Genomic DNA, 17,159 nt, shown 5'->3' with positions numbered 1-17,159 from the left:
GTGATCTGATCTTCACTTCTTCAGTGTCTACTGACCAGTTTCCAGGCTTTCTCTTAGGCCCGTATGGGCCTTAGTTTCCCCACAAGCAACATCGCAACAGTGATGTAGATTGGCCACTTAAGAACATAGACTGGGAAGCAATTTGAGACTGGGAAGTGCTAAAAATAACCAGATAACTAGTACTAATCGATTTCGGGCGCATTTGGCTCAAGTGAAAGCGGTGAGAAGGGATTGTTTCGGAAAATCACTATAATTTCATGGGCCACTAAGTACACAGCCCTTCGGGTCACTAATTATGAGAAACCCTTTCAAGGCAGCAGTTCATGGCATTAGGATCTGGATGGTTCTAGTTGCTGGCTGTCAAGCCCCTTAGGGTACTGCAGCCCTGAGTTGGTCAGGACATGTTCGCCCCCTTCCGAAGCACTTCTTCCGTGCTCTGTGAACCCGGATCTTAATTTCTGTCTTTCTAGCCATGCTTTCAGGGAGGCGCAGTCAGTGTGGTCGGGCCCTCGAACCTGACCGCACACTCTGGTGACGGCCCAAGTATCCTGTCTGCTCACTCGTTCCTGGTGCCATGTGTGCTCCTTACCCTGAGGTTTTTGCGGCCATATAACTGACGTTCTTCTCTCTGTAGGGGATCTTCCCTGAAACGTACATCCATTTGAAGGAGGCAACCGTGGAAGACCGAGGGTAAGTTCCCGTCCCGGGAAGACCCCTAAAAGTGGTGGACGTGTGAAATGATCATTAAAGAGTTTCTCGTGTGCGTTTCTGCTCTCATCTCGTCAGTGCCCTTCTCACAAGGAGAGAAATTGAATACGAGCTTTATTCCCAAGATGATTCCTTCTTTCATAATGGTTCCTCTCTGGCATCCTTCCCCAGGATAGTAAAGCCAGGCAGTGAACGAACGAACGGAGACCCCCTGCCTCCCTCCTGCCCTGTGCTCACTGAGTGTGCACACACACACAAACTTTGGGCACCCTTTTGCTGCTAGGATTTCCAAGGGCCCCCAGTTTGGCAACCATGGGAGAGAGAGGAGCAAGCTGCCTCCGGCAGTGATCAGCTCTGGAGCTTAGACAAGTCCATTAGCCTTATTGCCCCTTGGGCTTTTTGCCCATACAAACTGGAGGACATAAATCTGGCCATGCACTGGTCGTGAGCTTAATGTGGAATGATGAAATGATGTGTGTGAACATGCTCTGCAGATGAAATCCACTATGTTTTGGATATTCTAATTTCTCATCCACCTTACCGGCTGTCCCAGACAGTGACTGCCTCTGTGGAGCCTGAGGAGGAGTAAGACACTCAGCCTGAGGTGGGAGAGAGAGGCCGCTAGGTTGGTGAGCCCCAGGGACAGAGGAGGGAAGGAGAGCCCAGAGCAGGACTGGAATGCCAGGGTTGCTAGAGAGGAGAATGGATCAGAGTCATGCAGACTCAAAGCGGCAAAAGAACATTTTCAGCTGTAAGTTCTACACCTGCATTTTCTAGATGAGGGGTGGGGACAGGCCCAGATTCCCCCAGCTCTTCAGTGGCAGAACCAAGACTGGAAACCAGGTGTCCTGGCCACCTGGAGAAGCTTCTTTCCAGCGGGCCATTTCCCAGGCAGCCTCCGCCGTCACTAGCGGCAGCCATGTTGGCAGAAGGGCATGTAGGGAGGCATATGCCCACTAACTAGGGTTGTCAGAGAAGAAGGCAGGGTGCTCAGCTACATTTGAAATCCAGATAACAACAAGTAATTGTTTGTGGTTAGTATGTCCCAGGTATTTCATGAGTCAAACTTCCACTGAGAAGTTATTTCAAAACAAAGAAGTTGTTTCAAGCCATCTGAAATGCAGACTTAACTGGGTATGCGGTAGTCTTATTTAAGTCTGGCAGTCCTACCTCTCTTTCCCATTTGTTTGCTTGCTCTCACTCTCCTTTTGCTTATCATGAAAATACCAGAGGACTGATGGGAATAAATGTCGGCCCTGCCTTGTTCTGAGTCTCCTGTGAGCCCATGAGGAGTATGGTAGAGACACGTTTTCAGTGCAGTGAGGCAGCAGGTGAGAAGAAAATCGAGCCCCATTCCGTCAGAGGGCAGAGCCTCGGTCCCCACCAGCAGGTCCTGTGTGAGATGTCCAGCCTCAGGACCCTCGTGCATTGCACACTTTTCTACCCACCCTCCCTAACGAAAGGGCCACTTGGCAGAAGCAGCGAAAAGACTGGGTTTGGGTCTCCATCCCGGGAGTCATGGAAGCCAGCCAGGCTCAGCAATTGCTCCTGTCGAGATACCAACTGGGATGGTCCCGGCTGGGCTGATGCCTTTGTTCCCTCCCAGAAGTGGTTTATTTTGAGAGCTGGATCAGTAAGCCCCTTCTTTTCTCAGACACTTAGGTGTAATAAGGTCCGCTCAACAAATTTCCCCACAACTGATTCGTTGTCTTTCCAGCTGGACCACCCCATGCCCGTCTTTGCCCTGTGGGGAATATGACCCCTGTCAAGAAAAGCAGGGATGGTCAGCCCAGAGTAACACGAGCATCTCTCTGGTTCTCCATAGGCAGCACGAGACCGTGATTCCTGGGGAGCTCCCGCTGGTCCAGGAGCTCACGTCGACGCTGCGAGAATGGGCGGTCATCTGGCGCAAGCTCTATGTGGTGAGCTTTCCCGCGGGTCTTGGAGCTGTCTGTTCCACTGCTGGGCCTCAGCAACACATGAGCTCTCTGCATGGTACAGGGTGCATGTTAGCTGGACCGTACGTGGCTGATAACCAGCAGATTCTCACTGTCCTGAAGTAGAGTCACTGATGACATAGGATGGCAGAAGAAACAGCGGGACAGGCTCTTAACCTCAACGTGCGTCCTGGGGAATAGGAATTTGTCAGTGTTTTGCTGCTCAGCCACACGAGGACTCCCAGGAAGACGGCATTCTTTACTCTAGCCAGGCTTTCTTACAGACTCTGCAATTTGAGTGGTATTAAGCCGTGGTCTGAGGAGTCTTTCTTTTCAAGGCCGACTCAGGGTATCGTGTCTTACAGTAACGTAGTCTTATAGACCTCAGAATGCAAATAAGATACACCAGCTCAGTGGGAAATGACACAGGAAGCAACACATTCTCTCCATGATAAACCGTAATCACAAGTCCCGTGTAGGTTTGCAATTAGGAAAAGGTAGATCTGGCTTTTCATGTTATCAGAGTGAAAATACGTGGGCAGCTGTCTTGCAAAAGGCCAAGAATGCTCCGAGTCCCCTGGAAGCAGCTCTTTCCTTGACAGTGGGATGCACAAACATCTTTTTCTAAAGTTCCCTCTTTCTTGGGGACCTAGAAGTCACTAGGTCCTGCCTCTGTAAGCATCTTCCCCGGGCCGACAGGGATTCCCAGGAGGAAGGTATATTTTCTCGTTCAATGCGTGAATGAGTGCAGCGAGGGAGTAGACTAGACCCGATGGCCTGGAAGCCAGTTTCTTTCCTTTATGTGACTTTGTTTATCTAGGTTTTTGTTCAGTCATGTGTTAATTCTTCATTTGGACTCTCAAAAACCAATCTCAATAACTTGTGAAGAACACCTTCTGACCTTTAGTACCAAAAACAGTCATCAGACGCTCAGTCTAGCATGACTTCTAAGAGTTAATGTATGATTTCATTTCCATCCTGGGCTGTTGTTACCCATGATGGATCACAGCAGCAGAAATCACCAGCCCCTTTGGTGGGAAAGCACAGGATTTTTCTCTGCCTGCCCATCTTTCAAGGCCTATTTCAAGGTCTTCCTTGTAATGTAGCTTCTAAAACAGCAATCCATGATGTTTCCTTCTGGACCTTAGGAGCATTTACTGCTGGGCCCATCATCTGGCCCTTGGGACATCCTGCCCCGTATTGCAAGTGATCTTTTGATCTCTTTGTGTGTAATTGAGGAGAGAGCTACCTGTAAGTTCTTAAATCTCCGGGACAGACATACTGTTTTAAGCCCTTTGGCCTGCATTGATCATCTGGTACCTCTTTTGAGAGCACTCTCTGGTTAATTGATTGGTTAGCGGCGGATGCAACAAGTCTGATAGATGAGGAATGCATATACACGAGAGCTTCCTTAATGCATTCTATCTGGATACATACTTGATAGTAAGGACTGGGCAATGAGATTTTTAAAGTGGTAATGTTGGGGCATCTGTGTGGCTCAGTCCAATAAGCATCTGCCTTCAGCTCAGGTCGTGATCTCAGGGTCCTGGATTGAGTCCTGCATCCGGCTCCTTGCTCAGCTGGGAGCCTACTTCTCCCTCTCCCTCTGCACCCCCACCCCCCGCTTGTGTACGCTTTTTTTCTCTCTCGCATTCCCAAACAAATAGGTAAAATCTTAAAAAAAAATTATCCACTTAAAATGGGGTCATTATTAATCATGACTTTGTTGGGTTCCCGTTCCTAACATACTGACAGTTCACTTCAGGCAGAATTTCTGAACTTTCTCAAAATTTGGCATCAAAGTAGCAAACCTCAGAATATTATCCTTCACTGGGTAAAAGGTAAAAGGACCCCAAATCTGTGGTTTTCACCTCCCCCCACGATTTCATTAGGTTTTTGTTTTCTAATTCTGTAAGTTCGTTCAGTTCACATAAAGATAAATACCGATTTTACTGAACCACATCAGTACTTGTGTTTCTCTCATGCCTTTTCTCCCTCAGATTATGAGACCAGGTGTTCTGTTTTATTTATTTGTTTATATATTTATTTATTGAGAGGGTGAGAGAGAGCGTACACATACACAATAGTGTGGGGAAGGGCAGGAGGTGCGTGATAGGGGCAGAGGGGGAGACAGAGATCAAGTCTCAAGCGGGGCTCAATCTCAGGACCCTGAGAGCATGACCTGAGCTGAAATCAAGAGTCAGATGTTTAACCGACTGAGCCACCCAGGCACCCCCTGTTTGATATTTCAGGACACCCGTGGAATCTTAGAACCTCCACAGTTCTCTCCAACACATTTCCTAGTTCTCTCCTTTTCAGTGTGTGCTCATGAGAAATCTCTGTAGCAGATCCAGAGCCTTATGTGAGAGGAAAATACCATCCACTAACCAGGATAAGCCCAGCTGTGTAGACACAGGTAATTATTCCAGACAGGAAAGACATTTGGATGGCTGTGACTTAATTTTAGCAGCTGCACCGTAACCTTGTGAAATAACCATAAATATGTTTTAAAGGGGGGAGGAGTTCTTCATGCTAAAGAGAGAAGAACCCACTCCTTCAAAGCAGAAAAAGAAATGGCTGACCACCGCCATGTGCCTTCTTTTCCTCTTTGTTATATTAGTATTATTTTGTCCCATTTAATTGTCTTTCCTGGTGGTATTGGCTTTATGCCAGACTGTAGGAGACAAACCCTGGACTAGAAATTCGGAAGCTTGGTGTCTCATCCAGGCCCTGTCCAGCAAGCCCTGTGGTCTTGGGCAAGTCACTTGATGTTTCCAGGTATTGTCTGGATTCTGCCCCCCGTGCGAAAGCGATGGAAAATCCGCCTTGTTGATTCCATGGGGTTGTGCGAGCATGAAGAGAGGTGCAGGTCGTGAGGTCATTGCGCAGACGGAGCATCCAGGACTCTGCACATGGCATTCTTGCTGCCGTCTTAGCTTGAAACAGTAGCCGTTCTGGACATCCTCCCACTGGGCAGCCTTGACTTGGCATCCCTCTGACCCAGCCTGGAGACTCGAAAGCTCCCTTGTGTGTGCTCCCTGCCTCCCCCCCCCCCAAATCCAAGGCCACTTCCCTTGTCTTTTGTTATCATTTTAGGTGGAGTGGCCTTGAGCGCTCAGTAAGCAGATTAAGTGTTTCTCACAATGGATAGCGAGCCTCCTTCGTTTAGGCTCAAGTTCGGGAGGCATGGATCATTCCAGCAAGGAAAGGGGGAAGCATGCCAATTCAGAGTGCAAGTTCACAGCAGCTTCTGGCTTCGCCTATACTGTTCGTCCTCATTTGGAGCCTGTTTAGTGAGTGTGTTTTCAGGGCTGATCTGGAAAGGGGAAAAGAATATGAATGAAATGTGGTCGCCTCTTGAAATGACAAGACTGTGGACACTGGGGTTAGACAGGCAGCTGGATCTTAAAGTCTGACTTGCTCCTCTGCTTGGAACGTACTCATATATTCAGAAGAATATAGCATACCCAGTAATAGCTACTGCAGACAAACACACTAAAACAGGAAGAACTCAGATCCTTAAGGCAGGGATTTGGGTCCAGGGTAGGCCACTAGCTGAGTCTGCTGCCTGAGACGAGTCCTTTGACCCCTACCTTGCACTTCCCTCACCTGGAACAGTAATGATATATATCCCCTGCACACTTGCTGTAAGGATTCAGTTGGATAATATGGATTAAACTTCCAGGACAGTGCCTGGAGCTTTGTCATCAAACTGTGACAGCCCCTGGCTGTCCCCAGCACTGTCTTCGTGTAAGAGTTCACTGAGGATGGGAGGTGTTAGAAGAACAAGACTGCACGGTGGAGTTCTACCCTGAAGTCGTTTGATGGTACACCCTTCAGCTTGGGGCTGATGGGTGGGTTTGCTTCCAGCCCGGTGTGACTGTAACTGCCGTAGGTCAGTGGTTGTAAGCGCTCTGCCTGTTATTCTCTGCGGCCTCTCCGGATCATTCGTTGTCCCCAGCCTGGGAAAGTAGATCCATTGACCTGAACTCTGGCCTTCTTTCCCTTCTAGCAGCACATCTCCCTTGTTCCATGCAAGTTCTGCCAGCCAGAAGGGTGAATGAGTCTGCACTGATTTAGACATGCTTGGACTAGTGTAATACCCAGACTTCCCTTCTCACTAACAACCCGACTATACTTTTTGAATATGCATGAGTCTACATCCCACATTATGTTTTCTCAACAGTAATCAGGACTTGAAAACTGACAAGTTAGAGTGTGTTTGTGGGGACAGAAGGAGGAACATTTCTGAAAGAGGGACTCTCCTGGGAATTCTGAGATACGTGGTGATGTTAAACATACTCTAACTTCTCACCCCAAGACTTAACTCAGTGCCGTTCCCCTACCTTCCAGTTGGAGAAACGGTTCAGTGAGTTTTGGCCAGTGAGGCTGTGTTGTTCATATAATTTTGGGAGACTGAATCTAATCCTTTTTCCTGACAGAAAAGAGATAGGAGACAAGCCTGGTGTGGAAGGTGGTTTATATGTATTGTTGAATCAAGTGAACATACTTGCTAAAATGTAGTTCATAGAATGGACTGATCTCCTCTCATTTATTTATTTTTTGAATAAGATGTATTTATTAGCGAGCACGTGCCCGTGAGGAGGGAGGGGCAGAGGGAGAGACCGAATCCCAAGCAGGCTCCTCGCTGAACAGGGAGCCCCATGCAGGGCTCAGTCCCACGACCCTGAGATCACGACCTGAGCTGAAGCCAAGGGACGTTCAAATGACTGAGCCACTCAGCATCTAACATTCACCAGTACAATAAAACTTGAGCTAGTCTGTAGTTGTGTAAAAATCTGGAGGGGGAGAAAGTGCCCATAACTGAGGGTGGGGGTGGGGAACTTGCCAGACACAATGAATTGCCCTTCTTCCCATCACTGCATATCCACGCTGAGTAAAGCTACTCAAGTCTAATCTTTCTGAAGGGGTGGTTATTACGGGCTGCTGGAGCATATGCTCTGAAGTGTAATTAAGCTGGCCTCATGGTTGGAAACCAGGATCTGATTGCTTATTACCAGGGACAAAAAATTCCCATAGAAAACTCGGTCTTGTCCGGGCATTCCGTCTGTGAGTGGCAAACCGTGCTTGGGCCTGGCTGTCTCGTGAGAGACAAGAGGAGAGGTGGCCGTGACCCAGGAGAGGGCAGGGGGTGTGCTCCAAGTCCTTTTCCAGTTTTATTCTATCCCAACTTGCTTGCCTGTCTGCCAGGATTTCTTGTGCTACATCCTGAGGCAAAAAATGGTCTTAGTGGAATCTTTGCTTCAAAAAGGAAGCCTTTGCTAGTCAGGCGAAGAATTTTTGTGGCAAAGAAAATAGGCACTAGGGTAGAGAGGAGGAGTGTCAGGCCATGCAGATTCCCTTTCTCCCAGAGTGCAGTGTGGCCCGAGGTCACACACGGGAAGCGGGACACTGCTCCAGACCCCAGGAGTTTGAGAGAGATGGGAGTCACTGCAGAGAGCTGTGCCGGGTGAAATTGGATGGGAGCCTCTGAGCGGGTGAGCGCATCAGAGGGAGATGGTTAGAGTCAGAGCCAGTTAATCAGGAAGGTGCTCGAAAGAGTAATTAAGTTTAAGGTCTCCACCATAGACTCACAGACGCTCAGCCTGGGGAATGGGTCTCAGACTCAGTCCCTTTGTTTCACTGCTGGGTGTATCTCAGGAGGAGTGAATTGCCCAAAGTCGTTTAGCCAATTAATGATAGATATAAGAGACCAAGTCCCATACTTGCTGTCAAGCCCTTTGCCTTTACATCAAAATCTGCAGGCAAGAGGAAGGGTTGGCAGACAGAGGAGATGGGGAGGACCGGAGGAAAGTCTTTTGACTGTCTTCTGCATTCTTTGGGAAAGTGAGGGAGAGAATCCAGGTTTTCTGACACGAGGGAGGTGGTGCTGTTGTCCCAGCGGTCTCTAGAATTTCTGAAGTACACACTGGAGGCCCCTTTATCCCTCTTTGCCATTGCTGGAGGTAAAGCAGCTTTTTTTTTTTTTTTTTTTTTTCTTCCTTGTGAGTTTGTTATGATCTTTAGAAATCCTTAGAGAAAGAGCATGCCATTCAGAATAGAAATGTAAAAAGTGAGACCTTTGAGATCTCCAAGTGGAAAGAGGGAGAAATTCTAAGCAAGTGCAGAAATGCCGATACTCTCTGGTGGGAGAACATGTAGATTTCTCTCGTACATGCTGCTGTAACTGAAACTGAAACGAGAGTGTGTTTTTTACATTGAAACTGTCAAAATTTGTTTTCGAGTCCCTGGATTGTGCTGACTTTTGCAGAGACAGTCAAAGAGATTATTAAATAAATTCCCTGCCCTCTTAATTATGTGACAGTGGCTGCTAGTACAAAACAAGTTTGGGATTAATGGTAACAGAGGAGGTTCTCTGCAACAGGCAGGCTTGGGCAGTGTAGGATTCAGGAAGGAAGACAGGGCGGGGGCGGGGGGGCGCGTGTTGGGAGAACAGATGGAGACACTCAGGTCCTCGGCTCAGGGTCTCATGAGGAGTGCGCGATTTTCTCCTCACCTGTCCTCATGTGCTTTCCCGGAAACCCATGAAGTATCTTGATCCAGCTGTGCACAGAACATCCTACTTAGAACAGTGTTGGAAATGTGGCGATGAAATCCATTTCCTTCAAGTAGTGGGGAAATTGCTTCCTTTGGTGTGTTCCCAGCGTGTCCATTCAGAATTCATTTGGCACAGTGACTCAGAAGAATGGCTGTCTTCATCCTTCTTTGCTGGGGGATCTTGGCAAACAAGGCTGATATGAACAGGCAGTAATTAAATTGCCCTGGGTAGTGTCTAATATAATTGAGACCAAGAACTTGTGGACATGTGCCGCAAACAAAGCCCTGTCTCTCAGAGGATCCCCTGAGTCTGAGGTCACCCTTTTCTTACTATAATATAAAGCCTAATATCTTCATTGAAATTAGAAAACACTTGGAAAAAAAAAACACCTAAGTGAGAGCAGACAAATTAGTTGCAAGAAAGAAAAAAAGGACTCTCTTTCTGCCTAGCAAATTTTATGGACTTAATTTCTCACTCCCTCTTTTAGTTAGAAAGAAAATGGAATGGCAATATTTTATACAGAATTCCATGGGAAAAAACCAAACAGGGTTTTTACTTTTGCTTATTAAAAATGGAACTTTTCAAGTCGTGTTTTTATGCTTTTGAAAGACTGGCTGATGAGAAAGAGTCAATTCAGAAAAGGCTAAACACTTAGAAATATACGTATTTACAAAATTTTAAGCAGGTTTCCCGGTCTGTATTTTTCAGATCAGTAGTGTTAATGGAGCATGTAAGGGAGTTCTTCGACCCTCTCCTTTGTATTCTCACAGAACATTGACTTTCTTTTAGAGCTTTGATCACACTGGGCTAATCTTTGCTCTTTCTCCCCCGGCCCCACTTCTGGGCTGAGGGATCTTGGCTCCAGTTTACTCTTTGTTCAGGAGTATCTTGGGTATTTTCAGTATCTTGATTGTATTTGATAGCTTGCGCAGGAATCTGCCCCAGGGATTGTTGTAGAAGATCACAGAAGTACTTGCTCTCCAGCCATTCACAGTTTCTTTGGGTGTGTACGTGTGTGTTGGGGGGTAAGGTTGCATTATTTTTATAGCAGGTAATAGTATTTCCTATAATCTTAAAGCATATAGTTATATAAAAATATCATGACTTTTCACCTGTAAATTAAAAAGTAGTGATTTTGTAGTATTTAAGGGGTGAGTGGAATTGTGTAGATTTTTATTTTTAAAAAAAGCATGTTTCAGCATGTTTCAAATACTGAATCAGAGGTCCAAACTGAGGCAGCTTTGTTGTGTAATTTTCAATTACATTTATGCAAATATTTCAGTTTTTATCCCTAAACTTACACACAAACCAAAAAAAAAAAAAAAAAAAAAAAAAATACCCAAACCCCAAAAGCCAGAAAAAGACCACTTATTTTTTTTTTTTAAGTAACTCACCATCTCATTTCTAAAAAGTATGTCAATATAAGGCATAGCTTTCATTAATGATTTCTTGTAGAACTGACTAATAAATGGTGCAGACAATTTTTTAAAAAAAGCATGTTTCAGAAGTGGTACACAAACCAGATTTTCTTGAAGACTTTATCTCAAGGGTCTTCCTTTCCGTGTACACCAGATCATATTACCCACATATATTTTCCTTCTGGCACTTCTCACAATTTAAAATTATCTTGTGTTTATAAAAGGATTAGATAAATATTGTTAAACAATATTGTATATGTTAGTGTTATGATCTATCATATATATAACTGTGTATTAATCATTTAGAGAAAACCAAGGTCGTAATAGCTTGGCCATCAAATATTTGACTCTTAAAATGATACAAGTCCATATACCGAGCTGGTCATAAGTTGGTTTGGTCCAGGTATGGAAGTTCTTAAGGAAACCCAGAATAATGATTTAATCATTGTAGGTCTAACGATTTCCAGGATGGTCTGACAGTTTTATGAGGCCTTTAAGACCGTATTCTCCATTTCATTTTCCACTATCCTTTATCTCTGAAATTATAGTTCTTTCTCCATCCATAATTCACGCATGCATGCATTTTATAGAGCATCTACTCTACACCAGGTCCTAGGGTTACAAAAATGAAAGAGCTCCTCGTCCTGTCCTGTAGGAGCTTAGGTCTCAGACGAGAGTCAGATGGGCCATGGTGGTCTGGGTTCTGATTGCTGGGATCGGAGTAAATTCTAGGAGCAGTGGGAGGGATAGCCAGCCCACAGTGAAGGTTTTGAGCAAGAGACTTCTCAGTTGAGGACAAAGAAGTAAGAATTAGCAGTTGGTGGAGGTTGTAGTCTGTGAGGAGACATGACATGGGGGTGAGTTTGGGGGAAGAGGAGAAAAGCAGTTCCAGGGAGAGGAAGTACATTTTGAGAGGGTCTGGAGCACTCAGGAGCAGGGGACATAACTTTTGCATGGAGGGAGCATAGATTTTTGAGGCAGAGATTGGTGTAAAATGCAGCGGGAATGTAGGCAGAACCCAAAATGGGAAGGGTTTCACAATGTGATTTACTGTGTCTGGAGGACAGAGGAAATCCCTGGAGGGTTTAGAACAGAGGAGGGACATGGTTGAACTTAGGGTACGTGGACAATGCCATCCACCCTACAATGGCTTGTCTGATTCTAAACTTGGAATAGGAGACAGAGTGGGAATGGCCTAGGGCAAGGCCATCCCTATTTCAAAAAAAAGAAAAAAATCCCTTTGAAGTGCACACTTTGCACTTTGCCACTCTATGGCAAAATTAATTGCTTAAGTAACACCTTATAAAGTCAGGGTCAAGTCAGACGCCTCCACCGTCCTCCATCCTACCTTTATTTTTTGTTCTTTCCTCCACCTATTTTCCCATCCTAGAACAACAAGGTCACACTCTTCCGCCAGCTGCAGCAGATGACATACAGCCTGATCGAGTGGCGGTCCCAGATCCTGTCTGGAACCCTCCCCAAGGACGAACTGGCAGAGCTCAAGAAAAAGGTCACAGCCAAAATCGATCACGGGAACAGGTAAACCGCGGGTGGTTTCACCAAGAACTTGGAAAGAGATGGGCACATTCATGCTAAGGACATGCCTCGCCCTCAGCTTTTGATCTTGGAATTGTCAAAGAATGATGTGTACTGTTTTCTTTTTGTGTTGGGTAACATTTCATTCTGTTGGAAAAACATGGCAGCGCCTCACATAGGCCAGACCTTGTGTGGGATCTCTGCATCAAGGAGATGACAGACGATCAGGAAGATGGGAATTTGCTGCCAAACAAGACTGAAAGGAACAGCGCATCTGAAGTCGCATTTTCCGAGGCCTGCATCGATCTCGGTTTTTATTCTGAGAGTTGAATTTTATTTTATTTATTTATTTATTTATTTATTTTTAAAGATTTTATTTATTTATTTGACAGAGAGAGATCACAAGTAGGCAGAGAGGCAGGCAGAGAGAGAGGAGGAAGCAGGCTCCCTGCTGAGCAGAGAGCCCGATGTGGGGCTCGATCCCAGGACCCTGGGATCATGACCCGAGCCGAAAGCAGAGGCTTTAACCCACTGAGCCACCCAGGCGCCCCTGAGAGTTGAATTTTAAATCAGCATCACACACATTCTCTGTCTTTCTCTCCCATGTTCCCTAACTGGGACCATGGTGTGTAGTGTATGAAAACCAAATTTACAAGAAGAGTAAAACACATTTTTAGCCTGTTCATTATGCCTCCAGTCACCTCTAAGGAGTTAATCACTTCGCTAGTCTTCTGATTAGCTCAAGTACATACATAGGTTCTAGACGTTACTGCCCTTTAGAAAGTGAGAAATCAGTCAGTTCATCGGTTAATGGCCTGGGATGCTTCTCTCCTGACTCGTTCCTTTGAAAAGACTGGGTTGGTTCCTCAGTTTTGTTGATGATCTATTTGACATCTCGTTTGGTTTTCTCCCATCCAAGTACTAACCAGGCCCGACCCTGCTTAGCTTCCGAGATCAGACGAGATCGGGCGCGTTCAGGGTGGTATGGCCGTAGACTCGTTTGGTTTTCTAAATTTCCTCAAGTTGTACATAGGTGATTTTTTCCCCTTGCCCCTTTGCCTCAGGACCCTTGGATATACTTCTGACACCTGTTAAAGTAAGGCCCATTATCCTACTCAATTAAATGTTACAGACGCTGACAGCTGTATTCAGAAGAAAGCTGGGGTGACTACAGCATACAAGATTCAGGTTCAATCGTTATATGAAATCTCCTGTGTACCCTTCACATGCATTTCTTGATTATAATCCACTTTGTGATTAAAGAGCACAGACCAAGTGAGCTTAAGAGATTTATTTCTAAGTAACAGAGATTGTAAGTGAGGAAGTTGAAATTTGAACCCTAAACTTAAAATTCTATGTGTAATGCTCCCTTCTTAGGGTTAAGAATGGACTGTTCCCTCCCTTGTCACTTGTCCATTCATAGGACTGTATCCGCAGGGGTTATATTTCTAGCTGGGTGCTGAGGCATTTCTTCAGAAACAGCGATGGTGGGCTCAGTCCGGTCCCTCCTGGTGTCTATGCTGTCCTTGTATTTTTGGGTCTTATCACAGTGTGACATGGGCCTAGAGGACTCTGATCTTCAGCAGAGGATGTTAATGCCCCATAAATAGCCAGACACGCCTGCCATCCCACTCCAGCTTGTAAAAGCTGCTTCGTCAGTGTGTCAGTGCATAGTCTCTGAGCCGCCAGCAAGATCCACAACTCCTGTGTCTGGGTGGCCTGTGGGTCTGGCTGCCGTGGAAAGGAACCTGCCAGGTTAAATCAGTTGATGGAGATACTATAAAACAGGGAGGGGAGACTCAGTCATTAGACATTTTTGCTTTCTTCCCAAAGACTTGGCACATTTCACTATTATCCCTCAGCTTTCTTGCTGTTTGGACATCCCTGTTCCCAAATTGCTGGTTCCTGGAATGAACGCTGGGCATTCAGATAGCAGTATCTGCTTTCCACCATGTCCCTAAGTCTTGGAATGAAGCACATTTTTTTTCAACTTCTTGGTGCACATTGGGCATAAGAGCCTGAGTAGGGATTGTGCCCTGCATAGACCATATGGCTCTTTTCCTGTGTAACACTCAGAGCTACAACTGCACACAGTCAGGCGTGTTCTGGTGCCAGTTGCTGTGGTAAGACCTGCCGTGTATGGAGAGTGAACTAGATACTAGATGCTGTGTTACTTGCTTTACATATTATCTCATTAAATTCTCACAACAACCCTGAATGGTAGGGAGTATTTACAGATGAGGAAGTCAGGGCTTTGCAAAATCAAATAAATCACCCTGAATCCTCTTGCTAGCATGTATTCAAGCCAAGATTGAAATCCTGATCTAAGCGACAGCAAGCTCATGCTGATCGCCTTTAAGACAGTCTTGAGTTAAGGGCTGTCCTCCAACGTTGAACTTAAAGGAAATAAGGCAAAGCCCCCAGATATTTGGTCTATCATGGTTCTTATGTCAAGCAATAGAAAATTGGGAAGAAGTGTTGGTCAGAGGAATCTGGTCAGAAGCAGTGATGGTTTTGCCTTTCCTGTGGAGATTCTGTAGAATAAATATATTTTGCATATCATATGAATTTGGTTAACACTACCATAAGTTTTCATCACTTATTGACCACAAGTTTTGGGGAAAGGAGGCAGACATCAAAAAGAGAGGAGCCAAGGAACTTTCTTAACTTGACTGGTCTAGCACCCAACTTTCTAACCATGAATCATCTGGGTTCTTTCTTGGGGAATCGTCAGGAAAGAGTCTGTTCTTAATGAGGAGACTCACTGGTCACTGCTTTCTTTCTAGAATGCTTGGGTTAGATCTGGTGGTGAGAGATGACAATGGGAACATACTGGACCCAGATGAAACCAGCACCATTGCCCTCTTCAAGGCCCATGAAATGGCCTCAAAAAGGATTGAGGAAAAGATCCAAGAAGAAAAGGTACACTTCCTCCAATGTGCAAATTTGGGTCACTGAGATTCCATTTTTACTTTGGTTTTTATTTTATTTTATTTTATTTTTTTAAAGATTTTATTTATTTATTTGACAGAGAGAGAGAGATCACAAGTAGGCAGAGAGGCAGGCAGAGAGAGAGAGAGGAGGAAGCAGGCTCCCTGCTGAGCAGAGAGCCCGATGCGGGACTCGATCCCAGGACCCTGAGATCATGACCTGAGCCGAAGGCAGCGGCTTAACCCTCTGAGCCACCCAGGCGCCCTTTACTTTGGTTTTTAATGAGAGAAAGGGAGTCATTGACAACAAGAGGCAGAAATGTTTAGAAAGTCATTTGGTGCCTCATTGAAAAGCAAAACAACAAAAAAATGAGGCAGCAGTATACCTTCTGATAAGGAAAGATTACAAAGACCTGCATTAATAGAAAGAACAAGATTCAGAACAGTGTACAAAACACTAGTCTTTGTGTCTCAAAAAGGCATATACAGACCTCTGTGTTTGCATATGCATAGACTAACTCCAAAAAGATAGACAAGAAATTGACAATTAATCCTTGCCTCTAGGAAGGAGAACTGGGTGGGAGGGAGCCTTTGTTCTGTGTAACCTGCTGTATTTGATATACACAATACAGTTTCCAAACTCAATAAAATAATATTTAAATATAAAGCATTTAAAAGGTTTTGAAAGCAACAATTAGACATTAAATAAAAATGAGAAGAGTACAGAGAAAGCGAACAAGAAAAATGCCCCAGAGTATGGTGGCACAGACCAAGCTATATTGATATTTTGGTAAATATTCTTCCAGTCTTTCTGTTCTAATGACTAAAGGCTTCTGTTTATTTAGTTTGTAGTTTTGTTTCTTTAGCACAATTGTGATAATATTTCATTGTGTTTCTGGATCTAATGTCTAACCACACTTGAGAATGAAGCCTTTCTAGTGGAATGTCTTTTGTGCAATGAGAACTGTTCCCCAAAAAGAGAGATAATGGATCATGATTTTTATGCCTCTGAGGTTCATTCAGAAGCCTTGTGGGAGATGAGAAATTCTTGAAGCTACTAAGCCATGAGTTGTCATCTTGAGATAGCACTAGCTGAATTTGCTGGGCTTGAGGCCCTGAACAGGACATTTTGGGTTCTGTGGGTTTTGTTTTTGTTTTTGTTTTTAAGATTTATTTGTTTATTTGAGAGAGCAAGTGAGAGAGAGAGAGAGAGAGAGAGAAGACATGTATAGGGTGGGGGAGGGGCAGAGGGAGAGGGAGAGACTCTCAAGCTGACTCCCTGTCGAGCACTGAAGCTGATGTGAGGCTCGATCTCTCGACCCTGAGATCATGACCTGAGCTGAAATCAGGAGTCAGGCGCCCCATGAGTAGGACAGTCTTGATCATCCAAATCATAATGATTGTATTTTGCTTACTTAATCATCTGGCCATGTACACACTCTTTCTTCTTAGTCGGTGCTTCTCCCCTCAACTGGCGATTATATTTGTCCCCATTTGATGGCCCGTGTCTTTGCCATTATTCCCTGTTTGCTGCAACCATGAGGCTTTTCTGTCTTTTCCTGTGTGTTAAGTCAGTTCTTCAGAACCTGGACTTGCGGGCCCAGTCTGTCTTCAGTGCTGTCCACACCTATGGCCTCTACGTGAACTTCAAGAACTTTGTCTGCAACATTGGGGAAGACGCTGAGTTGTTCATGGCCCTCTATGATCCAGACCAGTCCACCTTCATCAGGTAGTGGGGTCCCAGGCCATCCACTGTTGACCTTGCAGAAACACCCAGCCTTCACCTGCCACCTACCTGAAGAGCCCTTTGCTCGTTTGAGAGCGGGAGATAGAAAAGGGATAGGATCGTAAGTGGTAGAAAATAAAATCCTTCAGGCTACTAAGCCTTTCTTTGTGGCTGTGGGAACACTACAGTGACAGATTGTGTGCTCCCTGGGTCTTAGAATCCCATAAAGCTATCAGAACAAGGAGATGAGGACAAAACGTTTAAAAGACCATGGGGGATGGGGTAAGGGAGGAATGCGTCAGCAGAGCACAGAGGATTTTAGGGCAGTAAAACCGTTTTGTGTGA

General features: G+C 45.3%; 1 protein-coding gene across 3 annotated transcripts in view; it reads left to right on the top strand.

Moving 5' to 3' along the window:
• The window catches only part of DOCK5 (dedicator of cytokinesis 5), a 212,618-nt gene that overhangs the window by 85,684 nt on the left and 109,775 nt on the right, over window positions 1-17,159 (top strand). For all 3 annotated transcript variants that reach the window (XM_059177750.1, XM_059177759.1, XM_059177769.1), the window contains exons 4-8: window positions 635-690; window positions 2,534-2,630; window positions 12,013-12,161; window positions 14,945-15,080; window positions 16,660-16,817. In XM_059177750.1, the coding sequence (XP_059033733.1) occupies window positions 635-690; window positions 2,534-2,630; window positions 12,013-12,161; window positions 14,945-15,080; window positions 16,660-16,817 (596 nt within the window). The remainder of the gene's footprint in view (window positions 1-634; window positions 691-2,533; window positions 2,631-12,012; window positions 12,162-14,944; window positions 15,081-16,659; window positions 16,818-17,159) is intronic.

This window comes from Mustela lutreola, chromosome 1, assembly GCF_030435805.1.
Source record: "Mustela lutreola isolate mMusLut2 chromosome 1, mMusLut2.pri, whole genome shotgun sequence".
Taxonomy (NCBI): domain Eukaryota; kingdom Metazoa; phylum Chordata; class Mammalia; order Carnivora; family Mustelidae; genus Mustela; species Mustela lutreola.
Note: the sequence above shows the minus strand (reverse complement) of the source record. Positions and strands in the feature narration are given on the sequence as shown.